The sequence below is a fragment of the Leptidea sinapis genome, chromosome Z, assembly GCF_905404315.1.
Source record: "Leptidea sinapis chromosome Z, ilLepSina1.1, whole genome shotgun sequence".
Classification (NCBI taxonomy): Eukaryota; Metazoa; Arthropoda; class Insecta; order Lepidoptera; family Pieridae; genus Leptidea; species Leptidea sinapis.
In genome coordinates, this window is record NC_066312.1 from 3,588,722 (window position 1) to 3,604,008 (window position 15,287).

Genomic DNA, 15,287 nt, shown 5'->3' on the forward strand with positions numbered 1-15,287 from the left:
AAACGTCATGAAGCTACATCAGTTCGTAAAGGGGCTATGACATGGGGAGAAGAACTGATAAGAAACTCCCAGCACATATTTTAAATCATTTTCATTACCGGCTCTACGAGAGTCTGAGAATCCCCGAGCTTTCTGGCTCGAGCCGCGTATCGTATTCCCAGAATGCATGACCGCAGATAAACTAGGTTTCAACACCACGAAACCCCACGATCTGTTTGACCTGCTTTCTACCGCCGAATTCAACAAATTAGGATATTATTCCCACCATCTGGATGTGTGGCGTTCCTCAACAAAGCGGTTTTCAAGGAACTTTCATCCACGTATAACCAAATTGTATGATGAGCCACCATGTGCGATGTTTTCAGGACGTTACGACATGCATATCTTCAAAGAAATGCGCGTACACCTTTATAAAGGCCGGCAACGCTCCTGCGATTCCCTTGAGAGGTAGAGAATAGGAGCGGCGGTGATCACTTAACGTATAAAACATTATTAAATATCTAAAATTAATGGGATGTAAAATTAAAAGTTCCGCTCAACTTTCGCATTATCATTTTGTATGATATAAACCATGATAAAATCTAAACGATGTAAAAAAATTGTGAATCAATTTTAAACAAGTTAACAACATAAATGTAAACATACCTACTTAGAATATTTAAAATCACCAAAATAAAGATGAATTCATATGCAATATCTACGTAAGAAACAATAAAATCGGTCCAAACACAATGTAAATAGCAATAAAAAGCATGCTTTATTCAAATGAGATTAAATCGATTTTGCATTATCACTTATGAGAAGTAGTCTTGTCGATCAAGATAAGATACGTTTTGTCTTAAATATCGCTATATTTATTTACACTGTAATACTTGTAATTGACAAGCACCTCAATATCCGCGACATATTGTTATTCGTTTTTTACGAAAACCCCAGCCCTGACCACCGTTGGCTGTTTGAAATAAATAAATACTAAACTTAATAATTAAAATAACTAAATTAAAAAACGTAAAAAACACATATTACATAATCAATTCGCTGAAGCAAAACCAGAGACAAAATCGCAATTTTGCTATTATTTTTTTCAGAGAAACCTCAATATTATAATGTATTCGTAAAAATATGTATTACGAACTGTATCAGTATTGTTTATTTCAAATCCAGTATCCAGTGTTTCTGGACGGAGCTCGGCTTTATCGGAAGCTATCAACTTTATAATGCTGATACTTCTACTTATACACGCTACATTAAAATCACTTGTTGCGCATGACGGCATGGTAATCACACATGCATCAGCAAACCTTCTAGAAGTACAGCAACGCAACGGCATCCCCAACGGCCACCTAAAGGCGTTTTTTAATATACGTGTCTTATAGAACGTCTATATTCCCGGCGCAATACGATGTTTACATATCGCTCGAGTAATAAGAATAACGGCGTGGCCACGGGACAGTCGCCATAGCGAAAATTCGCGCGGTGCGAACGGCGAAGCGTCTAGCGACTAGAATAAATGTATCGAAATTGCTGATCAAGCCACGCGCTGCAGCGAAAGGCAACGCGACTGGCGAAATTTACCGAGCAACCGCGCGGGCGACTAACGGCGCGGCGGGCTACCGAAACAAATGCATAAATCAGTACGGCGCAAGTCACAGAGTCGAGTGGTAGACGCGCCGAATACTACAGAAACTAAACAAGTTTAGTTGTTTTCGCCGCGAATAAAATAAATTGTCAAACTTTTATTTCACAAGTACTCGTCAGAACAGCTATTTGGTAGTCTCGCCACCCACAACACATAATAAACATGTAGAGAAAATATTGTGGAAAGAATTAAAAACAAAACTTCCAACGTTTTTTACCAAAAAACTATTACTTTCTAAGCAATATCGAGATAACTTTGATGTCTTTAACATTCGCTCACGGCTTATCTGATCGTGGCGGCGAACTCGACTGCTATGTCATGCCATGCCTGTGAATGTGACTACAAAGTAAATGTAATCTCCTATCCTCACTAGCCGTCATAGTCAGCACCTTAGTCAATAAGTAATATATAAACAATTAATGTATTTCTTGTGCGAAGCTGAAATTTGTACGCAAGCGATGCAATGGCACTTTTATCGTATTATAAGAAATAACACTTTAAAGCAGCACGAGGTATAAATATTTATGGCAAAATTTCGCCGCGACAGCATTATAAAGCTGCTAGAGCTAAAATAGGAACTATGCATAGTAAAAACCTTCTTTTCAATACCTTTCAATTTTAAATTTTAAAATGATACTTATTATTTTTGCTTTGAATTGCTTATAAAGTCGCTTTGTGCATCACTTGTATATGCTTCCTCGAAAAAAAATCAGCCTTATAGAACGTATTATGAAGTGAAAAAGAACAAAAGATATATATGTAAATAAATAAAAGCAAAATTTTATAATCAACGATGCAACTAGTGCTAGTACGCAATTAGCTTCTATTCACATAGCGAATATGCAATATTTATGTTTGTGATAAAAATTACCAAAAAATTCGTGACCTATTTTCACATAAATCTGTGATCTGTGATCGATCTTCAAAATGTTGTTCATGTCTTTCTAAAGTTATTATTTATATGTACATAGTCTGACTATTAATTCGGTTACAAATAAAAATGCATTTATTTTTTGTGACGTAAGTTTAATAAAGTTAATCATTAAAGTCTTCTACTTATTCCGTTGAAAATTTTTTGATTGTTTGTTCTAGAGAATTCTTAAGAGTTCTTAACTCAAATTCGGCGTGCCGTTTAGAGCCGGCTATGTTTACTAAAACTAGCAATTTGTAGCTCAGGGGGTTCAGATCCGTACTATACGAGGAACAGACAGCTCTTATAAAGTCAAGCTTGAAAATGACGACTTCAAGCCAAGCTTGGGGGTGTCTTATCAAGAAATGGTGACTCCTTGATTTCTGACACTCCCATAAACCATTACTGACATAAGGTAATGACAACGTTACACTTTTCCGACCACTTGTGGCAGGCACATTATCATTATGCTTGGTGTACTGGTCTTCAATTGTGATTTTTAATCACTTAAAAAGGTATAGAAATTTTTAAGTCGTAACAAGATTTACAGCCAGACTAGTGTTATACTGCATAAAAATTAATGTAGGGTTATTATTCGGTAAGCAAGTCAGATAAGACTTTTAAACAAGTGTCATTGTAAGATCTTCTTACGTAAAATCATACACAAAACCTTGTTTTAGAAACTTATGTATCTTGGTATTTATTGTTGTAACGGCAAAAATGACACACATTTTGTCGAAATTTCAGCTATGGTTATTAGATACAGCCCCAAAGTGGACGTATGGACTCAAAAGGATTCCCTTAAAGGATCACTTTGATTTAACTTATTTGACCATTCAGAGGTCCAAAACTAGTTGGTGCTAACACCGATGAACAGTGAATAAAACTGATTTCAATATATAAACTTGATGTTAATGTCACACGAAACTTTTAATAAATTGATCACTTTGATGTCAATCTGTGCTTCGGTTCGTCTGTACGTCCTTCTGTCACGACTCTTCCCAATACCGCGTGGAGGTCTAGGTTGAAATTAACACCAGTTAGTAATATCTGCCATCTGCAGGTTTAAAATCAACCCAATTATGATGTACAGTATTTAACACATTATCAAAATCATTGGCTCCGATCATAAAATTTGGGGAGTAAGGAAGTCTCCGACAATCATTATTATTATTATAAACTAGCTGACCCGGCAAACGTTGTCTTGCCATATAAATTTTTTTTAGAGTTAGACCGTTTCTTGGACATTGCAACTTTATTACATCAGCTACCTGCCAATAAAAATTCCGTCAAAATCGGTCCAGCCATCTGAGAGATTAGCCGGAACAAACAGACAGACAAACAGACAAACATTTTAAAAAAACATATTTTGACATATATGTATTCATATACATGTAGTAAAAAACGGTAATTTCAATATTACAAACAGACACTCCAATTTTCTTTATATTTACTTACATGTATAGATTATTTATTGTTAAATTACGTTTGTATTATAAAATTACTTTTTCTGTTATATTATATTGTTTAACTTGTTTGTTTTATTTCATAGGTACAGAGCGACCCTCGGTGCGCCAGTGAGACATGCATTTGTTTTAAAAATACTCACAAAGCAATGGGGACGTGAACAATAGCCAATAAAAAAATATAATTATCAGTAATTATATAAGACCCTTGGATTATTCATAAAGGGTTGAAACTAGAAGAATAAGCCAAGCTTAGGTTGCAAGTTGTTTCTCGACTTTCTTGATACGTTTAGGACAAAACGTCTTTCAGCCACAACAACTGAGCACCTTTTCAATTAATGAGGTGAATGTTTAAATGTAAAAAAAATACGGTCACACGTTTCGGTTTGCAATAGAAAATACTACAAATAACAACCAAGCGGTTGTAGGTGTATAAACGGAAAAGCCTTAAAACATTAAATAACTTTTGTTATTTATATGCCTTTAATTGATAAATACGTAGACTATAACAATTTATTTAATAGCCTTCGTATTCATTTATTTATCGATGAAAGGCGACCAATTAATGTAAGCGACGTTGTAAAACTATTGATAGAAATGTCAAAGTACCTAATCCATCAACATGTCGAATCAAAGCTGTATTTACTACTCCTAATACAACTATTCAATGTGTAGTTTGAAGTATTTTTCAATACAGCACTGCATTAAAATAGCACAAACGTATAGATAAGTCCTCACTCGCAATCAGTGCAATGATATATACCGGCAGCTATCAATTATGCCGTATTCAGTTTTCTTCAATAAAACGTGTGAATACTTAATTGTACATATTGTTCAAATATGAATCTCTTCAAATCGTTTGTTATCGTGTGTCAACTATTGTGTAAGTCTATACAGGATGTCTCAAAACGTAACGCTAATCTGGGATCTGGGGAAAGGTGCTCTTATAATACCTACTAAGCTAGAGGTCCCGGGTTCGAATCCCGGTAGGTGCAAGCATTTATATGATGAATATACGATGTTTGTTTCCGAGTCATGGATGTTTAAATGTATTTATGTATGTTTAAGTAAATATATTGTATTAAATATATCGTTGTCTTGCAACCCTTAACACAGGCTATATATGCTTAATTTGGGGCAAGATAATTTGTGTAAAAAGTGTGTCAATATTATATTATTATTATATTATGATGATCCAGTAAAAAAGTACTCGAGTACTAACCATTTTATTAAAAGATTTAAAATATATTACCGGGAGTGGAGTCTTTCGAAATTGTGACTTGTTTTGAATTTTTTGGTTTAAATGCAGTTGCAGCCTGGCAAGAAGCCATACTAGTTGTTCGGATATCAAAGATATCGTATATACAACAACAACAATATGTAGTAAATATAACTTCGTCGACATCACAAGAAATGTGTGTGAAATCACTTTCTGTGTTTGGTATCAGATGAACTTTTAACATTAGATACCGCCGAATTGCAAATCAAACCAAGTTTATTTAAAGTTAACTTCCATAGCCGGAATAAGCAATGAAATGATGTCGAAACGGTAGTTTACGTAAATCCCCCTTGATTCGCCAATGCCACAGGAATTTATTTACAAAACACAATGACCCGGAAATATATTATGATTTAATTCAAACAAGAGTATAGTCAGATGATTGCTGTGCCAGCAGGGTTGCATAATAACAAAACACATTACAATATCCAATACAAAGAAATTCGTCGAAAGCCTCGAAAATTTTTCGCGGTAAACATTCTTGAAAAGGTCAAAGTTTTACACATAAACAGACAAACAATCTATTAGGCTAAAGTAATATGTAATAAATGAATATCAGATACATAGTATTAATTCAATTCGAAATAAAGATTAAAAATAATATTCTGAAATAGAGTTAGTTTAACTTTAGTATATAAAGGTGGGTAGTTCTATAAATAAACGCCGAGTTGCGAAATTAAGTCTTACGATTATGACAACAAATTTCAAATCAGAAAAACAAGATAACCTTAATAAAAATTTTGTAAGTTCTTATTAATACTAAAACTTTCCATAGGAACATACCGTTGCAGACCAGAGCGTAGAAAGCCTTCTTAACCAGGAGTTGAGTATCGAATACAACCAGCTTAGCAGAGGTCGGCATCAGATCGTAGCATTTGTGGAACTTGAAGAACTTCACGAATATCTGCGACTCGTCCTCTTCTGTAACAATGACATAAGAATTAATAAAATTATAACATAATTATACAAAAGAACAAGTTACCCTAGTTTTGACTAACGGCCGTTTTCAGTAACCTATATACCCTCAGTTTAACTTACTAGAGGAAGACAAATCATTCCCTTAACGCTTACTTACATTTCAATAACCTATCGACATAAAGCATTGGACTGTAACTATGTATATTCGACATAACTATGGATGGATAAGATCTTTTCATTAAACGGTGATAGCAATTTATCCGTTACTAGAGATACGTTATTGAAAACGGCCGTAAGTCTGCACAAGTTACTGAGTTACAATGACTTAGCTGAAATAACCTGTTGACTATATGATGCTTCGATTGTAACGGCATTCGCATAATATGTAATTTTCTAGTAATTACTAAGCGTGATCCAACTTCTTTACTGTACCTCTAAATACCTGCAATGATGTCTCAACATCTTGTCTTTAAACAAATCGCACCAAGCTGTTGACGAACATCCATAAGTAGTAGTAGGTACTCCTATTGAAACTAAGAAGGACTTATTAAAGTTATTAAAAACTTATTTTTAATGGAGTTGGCAATGCTAAGGATTTGTTTAACTTTTACGAAAAAAGGTTGCTTCACGGAGAGTGTAGACGATTTTTTCCGAATTATTAGCTGCAATGTTGGCGTAAGTTGAACTATGCTCGGCCTAAAATTTTGATAAACCAAAAGTAAAGTTTTCAATTACGTTATAAGTGGGAAGTCTCTACATGCATTCAATTGGTACTACTAGTGCAATGATTTAGTTCTCAAGTTCCACAAAGACGGCTTAAGGGTCTTTCTAAAAAAATTCTGCTCATTTATCTCTATTTTTCATTACGTGGTCTGCAGATCAAGATTATTCTTAAACTTAGCAAGATTAAATATAGAACAAGCTATTTGATTAATATTATTACAAATTTAAGAAATGCTGTGTCCTTTACATTATTTATGTTTTATGCCTATTTCTTATGGAAATGGGATGATAGTTATTACCACCCGGTTAAGCCAACACACATGGCAGTTTCGATCTATTTCAAATGTATGCCCTGAAAGATTTTGGTATTCTCTATTTCTGCGATTAATTAACAGAATAGACTGACAAACACAGATCACATCAAACCATTACACATTCATGCAACTCGATTACACCTCCTACCATTACCAAATTATGGTCTCTTACGAAGCAAGGGATGTCCGTGGTTACTCTCCCCTCTGTGAATTGATTCTATGGATTAAAGTCACACTAAGATCCTATCAACCCTAAATATCAACAACCCTAAATTCGTCAAAAATATAAATTCGCTTATGCATTCCTAATGGCGAACCGTAGGTGAAAAAGGATATTGGAGTCTGAAAAAACTAGTCAACAAAATATTAGGTAAGCCTTAAATTAAAGCGACCGTGCCTCTTGACATTAAGGAATAGTGATACTTGACTCGCAAAAGGAGGATTTAACGTAAGTTTTGGAACACTAGCGGACCTTGGGCTTTCTGTTGTAAAGAGGTTTTAAATGTTGAAGTATTTATGTAGTCATTGTTCCAACAATCGTTGTTAATATATAATGACCGTTCAAGTGCATTTAAGTGATAAAGCACTTTTAACTTGTGTAATGTTTCATGTAGTATCAGAACAAGTGATTTTCAGCACTTCATTCATTTCTCTCACATGTAATGTAAGCCGCAAAAGGATCCAATTGACTTAAATCGCCATGATAGTTAAAACAAAACATTTCACTTGTTTTACTAGCTAAACAACAATTCACTTCAAAGTTTCTTAATCTGCTTTCCAAATTTTTATTCTTAATTTTACTGTAGTATAACCCGGCAAACGTATTTTTGACATATAAATTATTTTTAGAGTTAGAACGTTTCTTGGACATGGCAATAGATTTTTTTCAATAATAAACGTAGCCTAAGTTACTCCTTATTAAAAATATAGTATGATTAAGGCCACACAACAGAAATGAAAACTTCAGCTAGGTGAGGTAATAATACTATATACAAATATTTCACATTGTTCTATAATCATAAAGTAAATACATTTACAATTAAATAATAGTCATGTATTCTGTTACATTTTCCTATGAATAATCGCGCTAGTTAGTCGACTTTACCCCACCTACGTTAGCGTTACATTACATTAACATATACCAACACATATAAATGGTATATTTTTTTCAAATAAAGTACACAAAATATCCGAAGAATGACTGCTCAATCACAATTCAATACCAACAAAATAAAGTACCAAACACGCCTACAGGTAACCTAAACTAACCTAACCCTAAAGCCCTTAAACCTAACTAAACTGAAATCCACTTTTAAACACATTATTATTATTATTATTTGCAGATATTTGGGTATATGGCTAGTCCTGATTGAGTCCTAGTAACACCGCGTCCGGAATGGAGCTATTGTGTTCGCCTCTCATACTTATTGCAGATCTACCGCAGTATCTTCTTGACGCGAGTATTACAAACAGCATCTGGGAGTATGGTATAGTCGCCAAGGATTCATTACGCTTATATATATTAGTGGGCCGTAATTGCAGAGGAGATTAAGAGGCGTTTCATCGGCCTCAAGGCAAAATCTGCTAGTTCTTTCGTTTTTTATTCCGACCACAGTGAGGTGCTTATTTAGGCGACAGTGCCCAGTTAGCATCCTGGTGCATATGCATAGGTTTTTCCTGCTCGATGATAGGGTTTCATTCGCGTTTCGGTTATTGAATGCCTTTATCAGTGCTTTGGAATGGTTTAAACCTGTTGCATTGCTTCGGCGTTTAAGTGCTTCTAGTTGGTATTGGTTCCTCTTGGTTGGGTGTGACGATTGGCGCTCTTAGGCAGTCCACATAACACATAGTGTATGATGGTATGAAACAATTCGTGTGCAAAACCAACTCACACACGACCAATTCATTACGTATCAATGCCACTCTGTTTATTTGTCTTTGACTTTGCGGTGCCAAAAATAAGGGAATAATTTTCGAATATGACAATAATGAGTGATTAATGATGAGATAATGAGACAAAAACAATAAACAGACTCGAATATCGCGACGGTCAACAGTGAATCAACAGGACCAATGTTGATGCTATTAATATAAATAGCCACATTTGGTTTCGCTTGCTACCGTTTGATCTTGCAAACATCTCCACTTCAGAGACGATTGATTTAGTGTGTGTCTTATAATAATACAGGTGCATATTATTACCATTACATTACTAAAAACGGCCGTTCCCAATATTCAATCTATCGCATGTTTATCATCTCTTATGGCCTGTGGTTGAGCTAAAAAAAACCCTATATATCCTTGACTTTTCTGTCCCACTAAACTCATCGACGGTAACGAAGTTATATGAAAATTGCAATTCACGCGTCCCAGTTTATCCGTATCTGTATCTGTCAGTAATGTAGGCTGTTTCTAGTAATATATTTATAATATATTTTTCAAACCCACGTTTTTGCGGTATCACAAGCCGGATTATAATTCTTTGCCTAAAAAATTAATGTGGTATATAATAGCACGACACACACACACACACACACACGACCTATATAGCCGAGTGGTGAGCGAGCCTACCTACTAAGCTACAGGTCCCGGGTTCGAATCCGGGTAGGTACAAACATTTATATGATGAATATGGATGATTATATGTATTTATGTATGTTTAAGTAAGTATAACGTATTAAATATATCGTCGTCTTGAAACCCATAGCTCAGGCTATGCTTAGTTTGGGGCAAGATAATAAGTGTAAAAGTGTGTCAATATTATCAAAAATCAAAAAGCAAAATCAGTTTTGTTTATGTTGAACTAGCTGACCCGACAGACGCTGTTCTGTCAATAGAAAAAAATATCATATAAATATTCTGGAATAACGCAGTCTAAAGCCGACGGAAGTTTGTAATCATATTAAACGTATTTAGTAGGAAGGACAGTGAGGGGGAGGTTCGTATCGCATTAAATTTATTTAAAACTAGCTGACCCGGCAAACGTTGTTTTGCCATATAAAGTATAATTCACGCGATAGTTTTATAAGTAATAAAATATTGCCTATATTATAGCCTGTACATCATTTTGTTCTATTGTCAATAGTATTTGCAGCGCACGCAAAAATAGGTTTTCGATTTTACACCTTGTGTTACAAAAAAGCAATTTTATTACGGATCCCTAATTTTGAAAAAAAAATAAACATAGCCTATAGCCTTCCTCGATAAATGGACTACCCAACACTGACAGAATCATTCAAATCGGACCAGTAGTACCAGAGATTAGCGCGTTCAAACAAACAAACAAACAAACAAACAAACACTGCAGCTTTATAATATTAGTATAGATGATAAAGATTAATATAGTATTTGTGTAAACAGCTTTACATTACCGCTTTTTTTATTGCCATTTCTTTAAAATATTAAAACGAATAGAGTATGTTATTGTTAAGAGAAAGATACGTGCCCTCGTGGACTCTTCTGTAGTCCTATATAAGATATACAATTCCACCATACATTATTTTGTTATATCTCAAAGGTGTTTCGTTGAAAGCTACAGTGAACTGGCTATCAGAATCACTTATCGGGAATAGTGGAACTGCTTCAGAAGATAGATAGCTCATTACTGACAGTAGAAGGTAGTATAATATATATCTATCTATAGATAGTATATTGGGAACGGCCGTAACAGCTTTCCGTCTATTGGTATTATTTATTTCTGACCAGGTTTAAACTTGTGTAAGACACAGACTATTTATTCTTACAAGAGCACAGGGTACCTAACTGTGTATGTGAAGAAATCTAAAAATATTTAATTTTATATAATCAACTTATGCTATTCCTCTGCAATTGAGCCGCGACAAGCTCGCGACGATATAATACGTAGATGTCGCGATATCGTGAGGTGGAGGCACGTTCTATGAGAGTGCATAGAAATACGTGGCACTGACTAACGGCCGTTTTCAATAACGTACCTCTAGTTACGGATAAGTTGCTGTCACCGTTTAATGACAAGATCTTTACTATCCATAGTTATGTCCAACATAGGTTAGATGTTAGACGATAGGTTATTGAAATGCGAGTAAGCGTAAAAGGATAGATTTGTCTAACTCTAGTAAGTTAAACTAAGGATAGATAGGCTATTGAAAACGGCTGTAAATGAGTCGCTATTCAGCCGAAATGGAATTCCCTTTCAAAAATGGCCCTATTGCAGTTTCTTCTTAATTCATCTAAACATCAATTAACATAATAATTTTCTGTATATGCAGATGACCCAATATAAGGCTTTTAAAATGTGGTGTTGGAGCAGTATGATGCGGTTTGACTGAAAAGAGAACAAATCCAAGCACTACTTGTTTCCAATGAATCCTAGGCTATTTGAGACAAGCGTATATAAAGGAGAAACTAGTTGCAACGACCCAATAGTACAACCAAATAAATACCTAACTCATTAACCCGAATGCCATACGAAAAACCAGGACAGAATGATGGGAAGATGTTGCATACAGCTTGTTGATAAATTACGAAAGACGCGGTATTTCATTATCGAAGAATATGAATAAGAACAAGAAATAATCATAAACGAGAGCACAAAAGTGGGCAAACAAGAAGATAGCCCAGCCGGTGTTAGGCGGTGGCATCTGCACACAAAAGGGACAACACGATCTGAGTTATAAAGCATTAAATATATTATAATTGTGTATCAAGGATATGCCAATGTTTGAAAAATGTGGTGAGAATAATACAATTGAAGGATTGGTTCATGGCTTATGGTGTGATGGTGCGGCAGAAATGTCAAAAACTCTCTGTGATAAAAGCGGTAGAATACAAAAAAGAAACTATGTTTGTACGCAACGTCAAACGACCGAGCCCTTCACTGAGTGCTGTATCCCAGACATTTCTAGAAATGAATTAACACAAGAAGGAAACACAGATTCCATGGGGTCAAATAGTTCAAGCAGATAGTGTGGTGCACCAGGTTAGGGATGAAAGCAATACTTCATTTGTGGCAGGATCTGCGAGTTATAAAATGGCCAGCATTACAAGTCGTCTCGTTTCCCTATAGCTTCAAAGCCAGTTTTGCCTTCCAAATGTGTACATAATTGGTAATCACTCTAAATTTCGAGAGCCGTCTACATTTCAATAGTACGTCAGGCACAATCATTCCATATTTCTACTGTCTATCATCGTAGAGCGGTGACACAATAAATTGGGTTTTGTTACTGATTAACTATGAATAAGAAAAAAAAATATAAGAACTTAATGCCGAACTAAATGTTTTTCGTGTTTTTTTCTAGTATGTTTTTATAGCTTTAATAAATGTTATTTATTGAATTCGCTTTATAAGGTTGACAAAGTACCGGGTATATTTTTTGAGTAAGTGTAGATACAACTTGATACAAGTTTAAAAAAATAGCGTTAGTTACTCATCGTCTTATAATTTTAAATAATTTTCATGTATTTTTTTATGGAAGAGAAGGACAAAACGAAACACCGCACGAGGTAGCTCATTCCACAGCTTGATAGTTCCTTAAAGACCGCGCACTTTGTTTCTTACAGATTTTTCTACAGCTTCAATGTAACATTTATATAAGAATTTGAAGCTCATTTTATAACTATGGTTCTTGAAAACAAAATTATAGACGGACACCGAAGCGATCCTGGTGAATTTCTTTAAAATCAAAACCCTGATAAGAGCTACGATTGCTTTGAACAACACCTGCAGAATGAACGTAATAAGGAAGCGCGCGGCATCGGTATGTATTATTATCGAGTGCGGGGAACGCTGTTTGCTGCGTGGGTAACATAAACAAACACCTTTCTCCAGCCAATCAGTTAGGAACGCTCTCCACGCGCGCCCGGCAGCTTCGAATTCCCTGATCAGCTCTATGGAGTAGACGGTGTCCTCGGCGTCTTCTAGCACGAGGGCTGGGTGGTCGGAGAAGTAATGTAGTCGCAGCATACGCCGGCGTGGAGCGACGCATCGCCCGCCGCCTCCCGCGGCTTACTACTAATTATAACCGCCCGCGACGGCGTCTATGATCGCGTAGTCGACCTACAGCGAACCCGTAGGGTTGTCAACCAACATTTATCATCCGTGCATATAACAAGAAGACACCTGGCCGACACAACACTGCGGTATCAACGTTTTATTTCACGAACGATTACACAACGCGTATTTAGCAAAACTAGCGCTATTTATTTGTACCCAAATTCACACGCATTCCATGTTAAACACCGTGATTGATATTAATTCGCGATCCGCGTTCGCGTCGCGATGCCAGCCCTACCATCACGATTTACTTCGCGTACCACTGTTTGGCGGAGTGCCGGCCCACGCCCACAGCAGAACACTGGACAGAACTCGTCTACAACGCATCCTATATACCGCACAATAAATATAACATACGCTAAATATAAGCCAAACCTCATCCGATTTTATCGCACATCCTCTGTCACTCTCCGGCAAATAGCTGTAGTGTATTGAAAATAAAACAAAAGAAATCTAAACAAACCACCTAAAATGACGGTCGTTGTAAAGGCACCTAAGAAATTACATCACATTAAGATACTGACTGATTTGCAGGTGTGTACATACGTGATCAAAACACTGTTAAAACTGCATTTTGCACTATACTTTGACATCTTTTTCACATAAAAATTCCCACCTTGTGTATACATCAACGTTTGGCTGCGAAGAAGCCGCAAAACGTTTCCTTCTCTTACTAAGTATTTATACATTAAACTATTTAGAAACTCTCAATTTAACGAGACAAGTGCGAAGTCAGCGACGACAATGATAAATCGACGTTATCGCTATCAACCCGTAAACTTTATACTCACGAAGTGACAAATACAACTGATAAAATGCGTTTGTGTTTACCGCGTTTGAAAATAAGAATCGCTACTAAAATATAATAATAATAATAAGAACTACCAATACTAATACTTTTTTATTGAAATGTTAATTGTTTAAAAGTTCTCACTTATCCTTTCTCATGTACTATGTATAAATCCTCGCATATATAAAGTGATATACCTATTATAATATGTAAAACCTCTATGGGTATAAAGTATCTATGTGTGTAAAAAAAAAATATGGGGGAAATTTTGTTGATAAATAAACATATTATCAATTACTGATACAAATTCTACATATATATCTGTCCGTCTGTATGTCCTTTTATAACTCAAGAACAGCATCCACAATCTCGATGAAGTCTAGTGTCGCTAAAACTCGAGAACGGCTGGACCGATTTGGCTAATTTTGGTCTTGAATTATTTGTGGAAGTCCAGAGAAGGTTTAAAAGGCGAATGAATATGAAAGTGTTCGGAATTAAATAGAAACAACAATTTTATTTTTTCCTTTCATGTTGTCCTCCGTCGTCCGATATTTGTTTTGTATGAACATATTTTCTATGAGAGAATTTATTGACGCACGGTTTGACAGTTCTGCTGTAAAACAATTTCATTGCAACAACAGGGAGCATATTTCACGAAATAATTCTTGATGTTATGATATATTATTGACAAATTCATAAAAAAAATATTTTATTTATTCTAATCTACAATTGCGCTCGTCACCTTGAGACATAAGATTATAAGTCTCATTTGCCCAGTAATTTCACTAGCTACGGCGCCCTTCAGACCGAAACAGAGTAATGCTTATACATTACTTGTCACGGCAGAAATAGGCGCCGTTGTGGTACCCATAATCTACCCGGCATCCTGTGCAAAAGGAGCTTCCCACACTTTTAATGATACAGAATTCATAGAATAATTTTTTTCCCGGTATACGAGTATATGATTTTTTTTAATAATTTAAAATCTATTTGTAATACCAAACATCACAACACTACGTCACTATCACTATGCGGAAAAAGCACACTGTAGTAATGGCAATGAATTGTTATTATTATTTTATAGGTACTTTGTTTATATTTTAACAATATATATAGTTTTAGAATTAACATATAATAATCTGTAGAAAAAATTACGAACACTATCGATGTGAGTCTTTGATTGATTGAGAAATTTTCCACTTTTAAAGTAATTTCAT

The 15,287-nt window shown here is 35.3% G+C and overlaps 1 protein-coding gene across 5 annotated transcripts in view; it reads right to left on the bottom strand.

Annotated features, from left to right (window-relative positions):
• The window catches only part of LOC126978825 (5'-AMP-activated protein kinase subunit gamma-1), a 119,430-nt gene that overhangs the window by 19,853 nt on the left and 84,290 nt on the right, over positions 1–15,287 (bottom strand). For 4 of the 5 annotated variants that reach the window (XM_050827909.1, XM_050827910.1, XM_050827913.1 and 1 more), the window contains one exon: positions 6,078–6,215. In XM_050827909.1, coding sequence (XP_050683866.1) covers positions 6,078–6,215 — 138 coding nt within the window. Of the gene's footprint in view, positions 1–6,077; positions 6,216–13,045; positions 13,568–15,287 lie in introns of those variants that run through there. The other variant, XM_050827914.1, reaches the window with a different exon arrangement.